At 33.0% G+C, this 14,692-nt stretch overlaps 1 protein-coding gene across 19 annotated transcripts in view; it reads left to right on the plus strand.

The window, feature by feature from the left end:
* Window positions 1–14,692, plus strand: part of LOC127732177 (uncharacterized) — a 145,865-nt gene that overhangs the window by 100,834 nt on the left and 30,339 nt on the right. For 12 of the 19 annotated variants that reach the window (XR_007996109.1, XR_007996107.1, XR_007996108.1 and 9 more), the window contains 2 exons: window positions 6,044–6,497; window positions 11,285–12,060. Coding sequence is in view for 13 of the 19 variants with exons in the window: in XM_052241246.1 (XP_052097206.1) it covers window positions 6,044–6,497; window positions 11,285–12,060 (1,230 nt within the window). In the remaining 6 variants the exon portion in view is untranslated. Of the gene's footprint in view, window positions 1–6,043; window positions 6,498–6,622; window positions 6,645–6,769; window positions 6,792–6,965; window positions 6,988–7,308; window positions 7,331–7,406; window positions 7,429–7,455; window positions 7,478–7,504; window positions 7,527–11,284; window positions 12,061–14,692 lie in introns of all 19 variants that reach the window. The other 7 variants (XM_052241240.1, XM_052241239.1, XM_052241238.1 and 4 more) reach the window with 7 other exon arrangements.

Consider the following 14,692-nt stretch of genomic DNA (forward strand, 5'->3'; position numbering starts at 1 on the left):
TGTAAATTGTAATGCATATAAAAATAAAGAGATGTGGTATGATATTCAGTGAGTTTATCTAACCAAAGTGCATAAGAAATGGGTTAAGCAGTTACAGGTGTTACTGTCACCGTACAATCTCCAACAATTAGAAAAACTTGTACCGTGTAAAAAATTTCAGAGATCTTACAACTAAGTTTTGTTGTCTCACCTTGACTTTGGTGAATTGTTTATATCTGTTGATGTAAATATAAAAAAGATGTGGTATGATTGCCAATGAGACAACTCTCCACAAGAGACCAAATGACACAGAAATTAACAGCTATAGGTCACAGTACGGCCTTCAACAATGAGCAAAGCACATACCGCACAATGAGCTATAAAGGCCCCGTAATGACAATGTAAAACAATTCAAACAAGAAAACTAACGGCCTAATTTATGTACAATAAATGAACGAATAACAAATATGCAACACATAAACAAACGACAACTACTGAATTACAGGCTCCTGACTTGGGACAGGCACATACATGTACATACAGAATGTGGCAGGTTAACCATGTTAGCGGGATCCCAACCCACCCCCTAACCTGGGACAGTGGTGTAACAGTATAATATAAGAATGAACTATAAAAATCAGTTGAAAGAGGCTTAACTCATCAGATGGATAAATACAAATACAAGTGGACGTGGCCGGGTAGTTGTACATCCAAACAACAAAAAGACACTAAGTACAGATCTGAGAGTACTCGCATTTACTGACAGCTAGTTCAAAGCCACTAACAACTGATAAAAAAATCTTGCATCTAAGACTAAATTATCAATCCGTAAGCTACCTTTAGAATTTTATAAATTTTAGATTTTACATTTCTGAGTTATGGGGTTTTATTCATTAAAAAAGGGGGGATTTTCCAGTTTTTGGACAACAACTCAAAAATGCTTTAAGCAGTTCGCATGAAACTTTGGTGAATTATTTATAGCTATTGATGTAATCTCCCTATTGATTTTCATAAATTTTAGATATGACATTGAGAAGAAATTGAACTTTATTTGTTTATAGTCTGGCAACAGATTTATTAAGTATTGCGCAACAGCACAGTGTATTGCACAACAGCAAGAAACCTTTAATTGAATATAAATTCAATTCATATAACCGATTTCAAGTTCTTTGACTACATTTATTCAGAAACTATAATATGTCAAATATTTAATTACAATCCAAATTCAGACCTGTATCAAGCTTGAATATTGTGTCCATTTTTGCCCCAACTGTTCAGGGTTGGACCTCTGCGGGTGTATCCAGCTGCGCTCAGCGAATCAGTTTATTTCTTAATTAAGAACTCCTTTTTGTCGAGCCTGCGACTTTTGTCGCAGAAAGCTCGACATAGGGATAGAGATCCGGCGCAACGTTAGGTAACTTCTTAAAAGCTTTATATTTTAGAAGGTGGAAGGTCTGGATGCTTCATACTTTGTATATGGATGCCTCATGTTACGAAGTTTCCGTCAGTCACATGTCCAATGTCCTTGACCTCATTTTCATGGTTCAGTGACTACTTGAAAAAAGATTTTTTGTAATGTTAAATTCTCTCTTATTATAAGTAATAGGATAACTATATTTGGTATGTGCGTACCTTGCAAGGTCCTCATGCCTGTCAGACAGTTTTCACTTGACCTCGACCTCATTTCATGGATCAGTGAAGAAGTTTAAGTTTTGGTGGTCAAGTCCATATCTCAGATACTATAAGCAATAGGTCTGGTCTAGTATATTCGATGTATGGAAGGACTGTCCAACTGGCAGGTGTTATCTGACCTTGACCTCATTTTCATGGTTCAGTGGTTATAGTTAAGTTTTTGTGTTTTGGTCTGTTTTTCTTATACTGTATGCAATAGGTCTACTATATTTGGTGTATGGAATGATTGTAAGGTGTACATGTCTAGCTGGCAGGTGTCATCTGACCTTGACCTCATTTTCATGGTTCAGTGGTCAAAGTTAAGTTTTTGAGTTTTGGTCTTTTTTTCTAATACTATATGCAATAGTTCAACTATATTTGGTGTATGGAAATATTTTATGATCTATTTGTTAGTCACACAGGTTTTTTTTTACCTTGACCTCATTTTCAAGGTTCATTGCTCAGTTTAAAGTTTTTGTGTTTTGGTCTGTTTTTCTTAAACTATAAGCAATAGGTCAACTATATTTGTTGTATGGAAGAATTGTTAGCTGTACATGCCTGCCTAGCATGGTTCATTTGACCTTGACCTAATTTTCTTGGTTCATTGGTCAATGTTTAGTTTACTTGGTTAATGTTAAGTTTATGTGACAGTTGTAATAAAGCTTTATATTTAGAACTATCAACATAATATCAATGATTAGTAAAGAAGGCGAGACATTTCAGCGTGTGCACTCTTGTTTTATTCATAAATTACTTTATACTTGGAAATATAATTTTGCTTGTAGTTATAATTTCTAAAAAAAAGTATTGTCATTGAAAGAGTTGACATGTTGCAATGTACATTTATTCTACATAGTTCTATGGTACCAAATCAAAAGTTTATATAAAAGAAGAAGTCAAAGGTTTCCCATCATAGTTTAGTTACATACATTTTTTTTGTACCTGAGGTCGTTGAATATAGATCATTATATAAATAAGGAGATGTGTTATGATTGCCAATGAAACAACTATCATCCATACATTGTACTAACCAGTAACAAACCACATTTGCAAAGTTGAATAAAATACAGTTGATAACATTTACTTATTACTAAAAAGAAAATGCCAAACTATTTTAAACAGTATTTGACTATAAACATAGATAAAAAAAGGTACAAACTGGACATAATGCACTAGTTCATAAACAAGTGAGAACAATCGCCTTCATATAGTGCTCAGAATATGACATTCATAAAACTTGTTCAATATCATTAGAGAACTCTAAATCTTAAATACTGAAAGCCACCTCTGGTAAGTACAATGTACTATGCAAGATAATGATATAACTGGACTAATAATACACACAACCTGTAATTAACTGCCTTTACAGCGCTTTCGCGCTTTGATTAATTTTAGTTTCCTGTGTATAATTTGGAGTTTAGTATGATGTCCATTATCACTGAACTAGTATACATATTTGTTTAGGGGCCAGCTGAAGGAGGCCTCAGGGTGCTGGAGTTTCTCGTTGCATTGAAGACCTATTGGTGGCCTTCAGCTGTTGTCTGCTCTATGGTCAGGTTGTTGTCTCTTTGACACATTCCCCATTTCCATTCTCAATTTTATCTCCTTTAAATGTTTAACTTTATTTTATTATAATCTAATTTCAATATCATATAATTTTTAATGGTTAAAAGTTGCACAATTGTATGAAAAGAACAAACAAATTAAATTGGCACATTGTATGTCATTGAATGAATATGAATAGGAATTAAGCCAGTGTAACACAAATCTATCAATGACCATGAAGTATGGTATGGTCTTGCCACAATTTTGTCGTGCCTGCGAAATTTAGAGAGACATAGCGATCCTAGATTCTGTTGGCGGCGGTGTCAACATTTAGGTTCAGTCTGTGGTTGAATGTTTTTTTTAGAAAAAAATTGCAGGTTATACACTGTCCACACTCTATAGACAACGAAAACCAAAGGACGATAACTGTTTTATATTGTTTTATATTTTTTTTATTTTGGGCTTTTATAGCCAACTATAAAGTAGGGGGTTTTCCCATTTTCAAAAAGCGGTTTGTCTGCTTATTATTACTTACATCCATGCCATATGAACTTTGGTGGATATTTGTCTCATTGGCAATCATACCTCATCATTAAGAAGATGTCCTGACTATACAAGGTATCAAAGGTCTTATATTAACACTTACAATACAGGCCTCTACATTATCATTTTTTCTAACTTGTCCCTTCGGACAAGTTGCAAGAAAATCAACTTGTCCGAACTTCTAACTCACTTGTCCGAATTCATAAATGAAAATCTTACATATTGATGATTTGCAATAATAACACTTGCGCTTTGATTGTACCTAATAAAGGGAGCATTTTGTTCATTTTATTATTTCAGACTGAAAGATTATTTGCAAGACTGAGTTGTCTGACTCACTGTCACTATCATGTGTCGATCATTAAATCATCATTTCTTCCCAAACCACTAGGTTGTCCTATGGACCTATTTATTCTGTAGTAGTGGTATGGGTTAAACCAAGGATTTAAATACACCTGGCCACCTTGTTAATAATTAAACCTTTTTAATTTATTGATGGTGTCAAAACAAGCTTTTACAATTTATTTTGATTTTTATATACATTGATATATGATCATGAAGCTAGTACATAAAATATTTCACTAAAAAATCTGCCTTTTTAGATTTTATTTAATTTTTACATCTTAAGCATTATTTTAATATATATAGATCTTATCAAATAAAACCTCTTTTAATGTATTGTTATGCATAAAAGCAAAATCAAATGAAACATACTTTAATTTAAAATTTTAAAGTTAAGGTAAAACTCCATATGGAGGTGCTCCTAATTCAAGGAGGCTTATACTAAGAAGAAGCATTAACATTGGTTTCTTTCCCCCTTACTTATATTCCCATGGTCAATGGCTGCCAGCATGTTCAAATACGTTCAATCAGAGACATATAATACAAGTATTATATGTCTCTGGTTCAATCAATGAATATTTATTTCATTTTGTATCAACAATAAAACAATCATTCATATTTTTGGGAATGTATAAGTCTTGAATTTGATCTATTTTACATATGACCTCGGTTGTTCGCTTGTCCCATCGGACAAGTAGTATGGTGAATCTACTTGCCCGACGCCTATGTCCACTTGTCCCGGACAATCGGACAAACGGTAATGTCGAGCCCTGCAATAGCTGTTTTAATCATAACTGTATTATTTGTTGTTTCGTATTCATTTAAAAAGAAATTAGATATAATAAAGTATGATGTCCACCATTTTTTTCGAGCCTTCAACTTTTGTCTAAAAAGCAAGACATAGCGATCCTACATTCCGTCGTCGGCGGCGTCCACAAATATTCACTCTGTGGTTAAAATTTTTAAAATTTTAATAACTTTCTTAAACTATCCTGGATTTCTACCAAACTTGGAAAAGAGCTTGTTTATGATCTTAAGATAGTATCCAGAAGTAAATTTTGTTAAAAAAAATTCCATTTTTTCCGTATTTTACTTATAAATGGACTTAGTTTTTCTGCCAGTTACTACATTCACTCTGTGGTTAAAATTTTAACAACTTTCTTAAACTATCCTGGATTTCTACCAAACTTGGACAGAAGCTTGTTTATGATTAAAAGCTAGTATCTAGAAGAAATTTTGTTACAATTTTGTTCCATTTTTTCCGTGTTTTACTTATAAATGGACTTAGTTTTTCTTTTAGTTAACATTGCATACAGTCTGCAGTTTAAGTTTTTAAAACTTTTATTAGATTCATAAACTATCCTGGATTTTTACCAAACTTGGACAGAAGCTACTTACAGTCAAAAGATAGTATAGAGAGGAATATTTTTATTAATTTTTTTTCTCATTTTTGTTGAGCCTGCGATTAACAGCAAAAGTAGGCGAGACACTGGGTTCCATGGAACCCTTACAAAATTTTTAAAACAACAACCTGTCACGTTTCAAAATTTGAAAACTAAAAAGTATATTGTAGTCCTACATATATATATATATATACATTAAATGTACTTCACACACGTGATTGTTCATGTTATTCCAATTTTACCTACAGATACTCTATGTGTTTACTTAAATATAATTTACAATATAACTAAAGTTTAATGTTATAGCTTTGCTTACCAAATACAACAATGACTGTGTTAATGAAACAAAGTGGTAACACAGGTAACATAGGTCATGATTAAAATAAGAAGACTAAAAATAAAGTAAAAAAAAATAAGAGCTTTAGCAGCTCAGCATTTATGTCTGTAGTCATTGTAAGCTGTACTCAGAATGAAATAACTGAATTTGGATGAGAATTATGTTGTGCCATTCCATGCAATGATTATTTCTTCATTTTAACATTTAGTTTGTTATTTTGCAGGAGGATGTGGAGACCAGACGTGCACTATTGTACGGTGAAGTAGAGGAATTGTTTAAGGACCATGAGGGACGAAATCATCTTGTTCTTGACAAACAAATATTTGTCAATGCAACTGATAAAGATGATCTAGAAATTGAAGCCCTGAAGAAAGCCATCACAGAGCTTACTTTCGACCATCCGTGTTGGGGGGAGAAGATGCCAAATGCCTGGGTCCCCCTTGAACTGGAGATGGCTGAGTTGGTTGCTGCTGGAAAACAAATCCTGTCATTGGAAGAATGTGAAGAATTAAATGCAGTCAGCACGGTGTCAGTTCTGGATTTAGAACAACTTCATGATTTCCTTCATTTCCAGCACTCCCTGGGGAAGATCATCTACTTTGATACCCAGCAGCTCAGAGATTATGTCATAATCAACCCACTACTCATGGTGGAGGTTATGAGGTCCTTTGTGACAGGTATTTATGTTAATACTTATTATGGAGGTTATGAAGTCCATTGAAACAGGTATTTATATCAATACTTATTATGGAGGTTATGAGATCCTTTGTGACATGTATTTATGTCAATACTTATTATGGAGGTTATGAGATCCTTTGTGACAGGTATATATGTCAATACTTATTATGGAGGATATGAGATCCTTTGTGACAGGTATATATGACAATACTTCTTAAGGAGGTTATGAAGTCCTTTGTGACAGGTATTTATGTCAATACTTATTATGGAGGTTATGAGATCCTTTGTGACAGGTTTTTATGTCAATACTTATTATGGAGGTTATGAGATCCTTTGTGACATGTATGTATGCCAATATGTATTATGGAGGTTATGAAATCCTTTGTGACAGATATTTATGTCAATACGTATTATGGAGGTTATGGAGTCCTTTGTGACAGGTATGTATGTCAATACGTATTATGGAGGTTATGAGATCCTTTGTGACAGGTATTTATGTCAATACGTATTATGGAGGTTATGGAGTCCTTTGTGACAGGTATTTATATCAATACTTATTATGGAGGTTATGAGATCCTTTGTGAGAGGTATTTATGTCAATACTTATTATGGAGGTTATGAGGTCCTTTGTGACAGGTATATATGTCAATACTTATTATGGAGGATATGAAATCCTTTGTGACAGATATTTATATCAATACTTATTATGGAGGTTATGAAATCCTTTGTGACAGGTATATATATCAATACTTATTATGGAGGTTATGAAATCCTTTGTGACAGATGTTTATGTCAATACTTATTATGGAGGTTATGAGATCCTTTGTGACAGGTATCTATATCAATACTTATTATGGAGGTTATGAGATCCATTGTGACAGGTATCTATATCAATACTTATTATGGAGGTTATGAGATCCTTTGTGACAGGTATTTATGTCAATACTTATTATGGAGGTTATGAGATCCTTTGTGACAGGTATTTATGTCAGTACTTATTATGGAGGTTATGAGATCCTTTGTGACAGGTATTTATGTCAATACTTATTATGGGGGTTATGAGATCCTTTGTGACATGTACTTAATAATGGAAAAATTATCTAAAAATCCTATTTGGCAAGATGTCATTAATTTTTACCATTGTTGTCATTTGTGACATCATAAATGTAAAAAGAGAGAAGACCAATAAAATTATACTTTGCATAATGTCAGCATATGTGAAATCTTTTAAATGATATATTAAATCATGAAATAGATTTTGTTAAGATAAAATATTTTGATTTAAGCAAAGAGTCCTTAAATTGTCATGTTTGCAAGTCCTTTTCCATTTCTATATTGAAATGACTTAAATGATACTCCGATATATGGTCAAATGAAATTTGAAATTTCCAAAAATTGGATATTTTGATTGCTTTTTTCTCAGAATGACAATTTTTAGCCATTAGCCACATAATCCTGATTGCAATGTTTTTTCAGTCGTAGAATTACAGCTAAGCATGGTTTGACATTAACGGCTGTCTTATTTGCCAGGACAAGTGAAAAACAGGTTATTTGGTAGTTTGTTCTTTTGCTGTCAAATTTAAAGATTAATTTTATAGATATCAATCTGAATTTAGTCCAAACTGAAAATTTTAGCTTTTTTTACCTATTAATTTAATCCTTTAAGTTCACAGCAATACACCAAACTACCAAACAACCTGGCATCCTGTAAGATCAATATATAATTGAGATAGCTGTATAGTTTTATAAAAAAAATTATAATTAAATCCTTATATTTGACTACCAAATAACCTGGAATTTTAGATGTAGATTTTGATGAAAATTCAAGTTGATTTGCAAAAGTTATAGAAATGTTTATAGGTGACTATCTGAATTTACTACGAGCTGAAAATTCCAGCTTTTTTTACCTACAAATTAAATCATAGAATTTGACAGAAATAAACCAAACTACCAAACAACCTGGCATTCTGTAAGATCAATATATAATTGAGATAGCTGTATGGTTTTATGAAAATTATAATTAAGTCCTTATATTTGACTACCAAATAACCTGGAATTTTGTATGGTCAATATATAATTGACATAAGTGGGCTGATTCAGACAAGTCTAGAAATTTAAAGGTCAAGACTGAGACAAGACAGGTCGAGACTGGTCGAGACCATATTCAGACTTTACCAAAATTATCAAATATTTAATTAGACTTATTGAGTCAAGTCGAGACCAAAGTCGAGTACAGTTAAGTACTGTTGAGATTATGTTGAGTCTTTGTCAAGTAAAATCTGTGCTTGACCTTTCTGGTCAAGCACAAAATATGGTCTTTTCAGTCTATTAGCAGTTTGAAGTGATGGTCACATGCAATTGGGCAAGTTGTTCAAAAGTTAATGTCAAACCCTGCTTAGTATTGTATTAATTTCAATCCAAATGACTCACGAACACATTATTTCATTATTTGACAATTTTTCATCAATGCTATCAACAATTTAAAAAGATTTAAACTGTAAAGAAAGATTTTCCCAAGTTGACCATTATATATACAATTATCATACCTGTCAACTTACCCCTATTTTGCGGGTCAAACCCGTTAATTCCCCTCTGACCTTGGATTTTTTTAATACCCTACGTGTGATCAACTAACCCACGAATTCAGAAAATGACCTGTTTTCAACCATATTTCTGACCGTTATTGTATTGGTATTCACCTTTCTCTTTCTCAGGTAAAGTAATCAATGAGTGATGGATTTCTCTTAGAAGAAATTTAAGGATATTAGTGAAAAAACAACACAGAGAACAATAGCTATTGTAATTATTCAATAGGACAATAGAACTGACAAAAGTTTTAATAGATTGACCAATAGGAGATGCATGAATCTGTATGAATGGTTCGCAATAATTAATGATGAATATTTATATAATGAACAAATACAGTAGTGAATAATTGTAGGAAATTATTGGTATATGTTATAGTATATATTATAAAAAAATCAACTGGAAATAGTTTGTACGCGTTATAAATGACCTGCATTTTCAGTTTCAGAGGTTGCCAAACATTTCTATCCTGTTTTTAGCGGAGTACAAAAAAAAATTATATTTCAAGACAGATGTGGTTATTGCTCTTAAACTATAACTCTTACAACTGCTTCAAATGAAATATTTTGGTTAAAAACCATCATTTTTGTCGAGCAGAAAGCTTGACATAGGAATAGTGATCCATTGGCGGCGTTAACTAACTTCTTAAAAGCTTTATATTTTAGAAGGTGGAAGACCTGGATGCTTCATACTTTGCATAAAAGCTTTATATTTTAGAAGGTGGAAGACCTGGATGCTTCATACTTTGCATAAAAGCTTTATATTTTAGAAGGTGGAAGACCTGGATGCTTCATACTTTGCATAAAAGCTTTATATTTTAGAAGGTGGAAGACCTGGATGCTTCATACTTTGCATAAAGATGCCTTATGTTACGAAGTTTCCGTCTGTCACATGTCCATTGTCCTTGACCTCATTTTCATGGTTCAGTGACTACTTGAAAAAGATTTTTTGTAATGTTAATTTCTCTCTTATTATGAATAATAGGATAACTATATTCGTTATGTGCATACTTTGCAAGGTCCTCATGCCCGTCAGACAGTTTTCACTTGACCTCGATCTCATTTCATGGATCAGTGAATAAGGTTAAGTTTTCGTGGTTAAGTCCATATCTCAGGTACTATAAGCAATAGGTCTAGTATATTTGGTGTATGGAAGGATTGTAAGGTGTACATGTCCAACTGGCAGGTGTCATCTGACCGTAACCTCATTTTCATTGTTCAGTGGTCAAAGTTAAGTTTTTGAGTTTTGGTCTATTTTTCTAATACTATGCAATAGGTCAACTATATTTGGTGTATGGAAATATTTTATGATGCACATGTCAGTCTTGCAGGCTTTATTTGACCTTTTCACGGTTCATTGCTCAGTGTTAAGTTTTTGTGTTTTGGTCTGTTTTTCTTAAACTTTAAGCAATAAGTCAACTATATTTTTTGTATAGAAGGATTGTAAGCTGTATATGTCTGTCTGGCAGGTATCATCTGACCTTGACCTCATTTTGTTGGTTCATTGGTCAATGTTAAGTTTTCATGGTTAAGTTTGTTTCTTAGATACTATAAGCAATAGGTCAACTATATTTAATGCATAGGTTGTTTGTAAGGTGTACATGTCTGCCTGGCATGGTTCATCTGACCTTGACCTCATTTTCATGGTTCATTGGTCAATGTTTAGTTTTCTTGGTTAAGTCTGTTTCTTAGAAACTATAAGCAATAGGTCAACTATATTTAGTGTATTGAATGATTGTAAGGTTGATAGTTGTAGTAAAGCTTTATATTTAGGACTATCAACATAATATCAATGGTTAGTAAAGAAGGCGAGACATTTCAGCGTGTGCGCTCTTGTTTTAATTTGAGGTGGATGACATACACATTCTGTGAGCCTGTATTGTGTTGCCGTCATAAATTAAACTCTACGGAAACACATTGTCAATGTAATAGACAAGGCGATATGGTTAAAGACTGTATATCACAAATGAATTTACAATCAATACAATTTGATGCCTAAATAGCACATTCGCAGTATATAAATTAGTTATTTATAGTTCATGTCCTTAAACTTATTTTGTGAACAGGATGCAGGTAGTAGTATTATTTGTAAGTCCAGTAGAATTATGTATCACTTGAAACAATCAGTAATGAAAATGGTACAAAAAGTTCATGTTAATATCCCCAGAAAGTATTTTACCTCTGTCTATTATCTTTTTCAGACAAATTATTTTGGCCAAAGAAAAGAAGAATGCAGGAAATTTTCAGGAGAATGTCAGACAGTGGGATAATATGCAGAGGAGACCTGTACAACATTTGGGAACAAAAGGACTTCCGGGCAATCCTTCCATACAGGGAGTTTATATTCAACATCCTCATTCATTTAGACATTCTTGCAGAGCAACGTAGGTATGATACAGCGACAGGAAGTCGGTTACCAGTAGAGAACTTCTTTGTTCCCTGTATGGTCACAGAAAGAAATACCACCAGCTTCATGGACAAAGAATGTACACCTGGGAGAGCAATATGTTTAGCGTTTGTTTTTAAAGGGACTGTCATACCACCAGCTTTGCCCAATCGTCTGATCAGTGCATGTCTGAGCATGTGGACTTTGAAGCAGTATGAAGGGAGAAAGCTCCTCTTTTCAGGATTTATTGTAGTATCATTTGACAAGGCACATGATATTGTAGTATGCGTTGAAGGCAACAAGATTATTCTATATGTAGTCCATAAAACCTCTGCTGGACTTATAGTACCAGATATAGCCACTGGAGTTAAGGAATGCTTGGTTATTACAATGGAAAGAATTTCAGACTTTTATCAGTCCACGATCCATGAAAAACGCAGCCAACAATTACCTTTCCATATTGAATATTCATGTTCCAAGTTAAAATGCTTCATCAGTGAAGAAGAAGCTTTGCAGACAAATGAATGGGTTTGTGACGAGCATAACCTAACACATAGAGCAGGAAACTACACTGTTTGGAACCAAGATAAGGTATATAATATGATATGGTATAGTCAGAAGGCAAATTACACATCAAAAGATAAAACGAAATAGAACAATGCAGATGCCATATGTTCCAAAATTTCTGTTAGTCATATGTCTATTGTCGAGTTCATTTTCATGGTTCAGCAACTGCTTGATAAAAATGTTTAGCTTTTGTCATATGACATTTTCACTTTAAGTTATTTAAAGGGTAACTATATTTAGTATATGGGATACTTGCAGAGTTCTTATATCCGTCATACAGGCTTCTTTCTACCTCAACCTCATTTAATGGATCAGTGATCAAGGTTAAGTTCTCATGGTGATGTTGGTATCTCAGATACTATAAACAATATATCAACTAAATTTGGTGTATGGATTAAGTGTAAGGTGTAGATGTCTGACTGGCAGTTTTTATTTGACCTTGACCTGATGTTTATGGTTCAATCATTGGTTAATGTTAAGTTATTGTGGTTTGGTCTATTTATCAGATTCAATAAGTGATGGGGCCATTATATTAAATGTATGAAATTATTGTAAGGTATATGTAATTTCTCAATTTTTTAGACTTTTTGACATGTTTAATTTGTATATGTTCTTGAATTCTAATGAAACTTGAAAAGAAACTAATCTGTAAGCTTGCGAAATAGCATATAAAAAAGTTTTTTTTTAAAATTATAAACAAGATGAAGATAAAAGGATTCACTTTGGCTGTCACTCTGGTATCTTTCGCCCCTCTTTTTAGCTCACCATTCCGAAGGAATGTTGAGCTTTAGCCATCACTTGGGGTCCGTCGTCGTCGTCCATCTGGTGTAAACTATTTCAAACATCTTCTCTGAAACCACTGAATCAATTCCAACTAAACTTAAACTGAATGATCCTTAGGGTATCTAGAATAAAGTTTGTTTTTTATTTTCTGTTTTGTCAAAAAAATGGCCGCCATGGCTAAAAATAGAACATAGGGGTAAAATGCAGTTTTTGGCTTATATCTCAAAAACCAAAGCAGTAAGAGCAAATCTGACACGGGATAAAAGTGTTCATAAGGTAAAGTTCTATCAGCCCTGAAAATTTCAGATGAATCTGATAACCCATTGTTGGGTTGCTGCCACTGAATTGGTAATTTTAAGGAAATTTTGCAGTTTTTGGTTATTATCTTGGAAAGTATTAATGATAAAGATAAACTGTAAACAGCTAATATGTTCAGCAAAGTAAGATCTACAAATAAGTTTAAAATGACCAAAATTGTCAATTGACCCCTTAAAGAGTTATTGCCCTTTAAGGACAATTTTACACAATTTGTTTATCATGTTTTCAAACTTTAAAAAAAATCTTCTTCTCTGAAACTACTGAACCAATTCCAACCAAACTTAAGCTGAATGATCCTTAGGGTATCTAGAATAAAGTTAACCCGAATAATTCAGTCCCACCCCGTGATCGACTCTCCCACTTGCGAGGGCCTGAATTCTTTATACAATAAAAACGCGTCACGAATCGAGGATTTTGATTGGTGCCCTCTGGGTGAGAGAGCCAATCAGCTAATAGCTCAATGTTATCGAGATAGGTAAATCCCGAGCTAATTCCGAATGATTATTTGACGATTTTTTATTGACAAGGCCTTCAGGCGTTAATGTAGCCATCGTAGAGCAGTGGAATATAACGACTGAATTATTCGGGTTAGAATAAAGTTTGTGTTTTATTTTCTGTTTCGTCAAAAACATGGCCGCCATGGCTAAAAATAGAACATAGGGATAAAATGCATTTTTTGGCTTATATCTAAAAAACCAAAGAAGTTAGAACAAATCTGAGGAGGTAAAAGTGTTCATTAGGTGAAGTTCTATCAGCCCTGAAATTTTCAGATGAATCTAATAACCCATTGTTGGGTTGCTGCCACTAAATTGATAATTTTAAGGAAATTTTGCAGTTTTTGGTTATTATCTTGAATAGTATTAATGATAAAGATAAACTGTAAATAGCAAATATGTTCAGCAAAGTAAGATCTACAAATAAGTTTAATATGACCAAAATTGTCAATTGACCCCTTAAAGAGTTATTGCCCTTTAAGGACAATTTAACACAATTTGTTTATCATGTTTTGTAACTTTAAAAAATCTTCTCCTCTGAAACCACTGAACCAATTCCAACCAAACTGAAGATGAATGATCCTTAGGGTATCTAGAATAAAGATTGTGTTTTATTTTCTGTTTCATCAAAATAACATGGCCACCATGGCTAAAAATAGAACATAGGATTAAAATGCAGTTTTTGGCTTATATCTAAAAACCAAAGGAGATAGAACAAATATGACATGAGGTAAACATTAGGTGAAGTTCTATCCGCCTTGAAATTTTCAGATGAATCTAATAACCCATTGTTGGGTTGCTGCCACTCAATTGGTAATTTTAAGGAAATTTTGCAGTTTTTGGTTATTATCTTGAATAGTATTAATGATAAATATAAACTGTAAACAGCAAATATGTTCAGCAAAGTAAGATCTACAATAAGTTTATATGACCAAAATTGACAATTGACCCCTTAAGGACTATTGCCCTTTGAGGACAATTTTACACAATTTGTTTATCATGTTTTCTAACTTAAAAAAATCTTCTCCTTTGAAACTGCTGAATCAATTTCAGCCAAACTT

Source organism: Mytilus californianus, unplaced genomic scaffold (genome assembly GCF_021869535.1).
Source record: "Mytilus californianus isolate M0D057914Y unplaced genomic scaffold, xbMytCali1.0.p SCAF_22, whole genome shotgun sequence".
Lineage (NCBI taxonomy): Eukaryota > Metazoa > Mollusca > Bivalvia > Mytilida > Mytilidae > Mytilus > Mytilus californianus.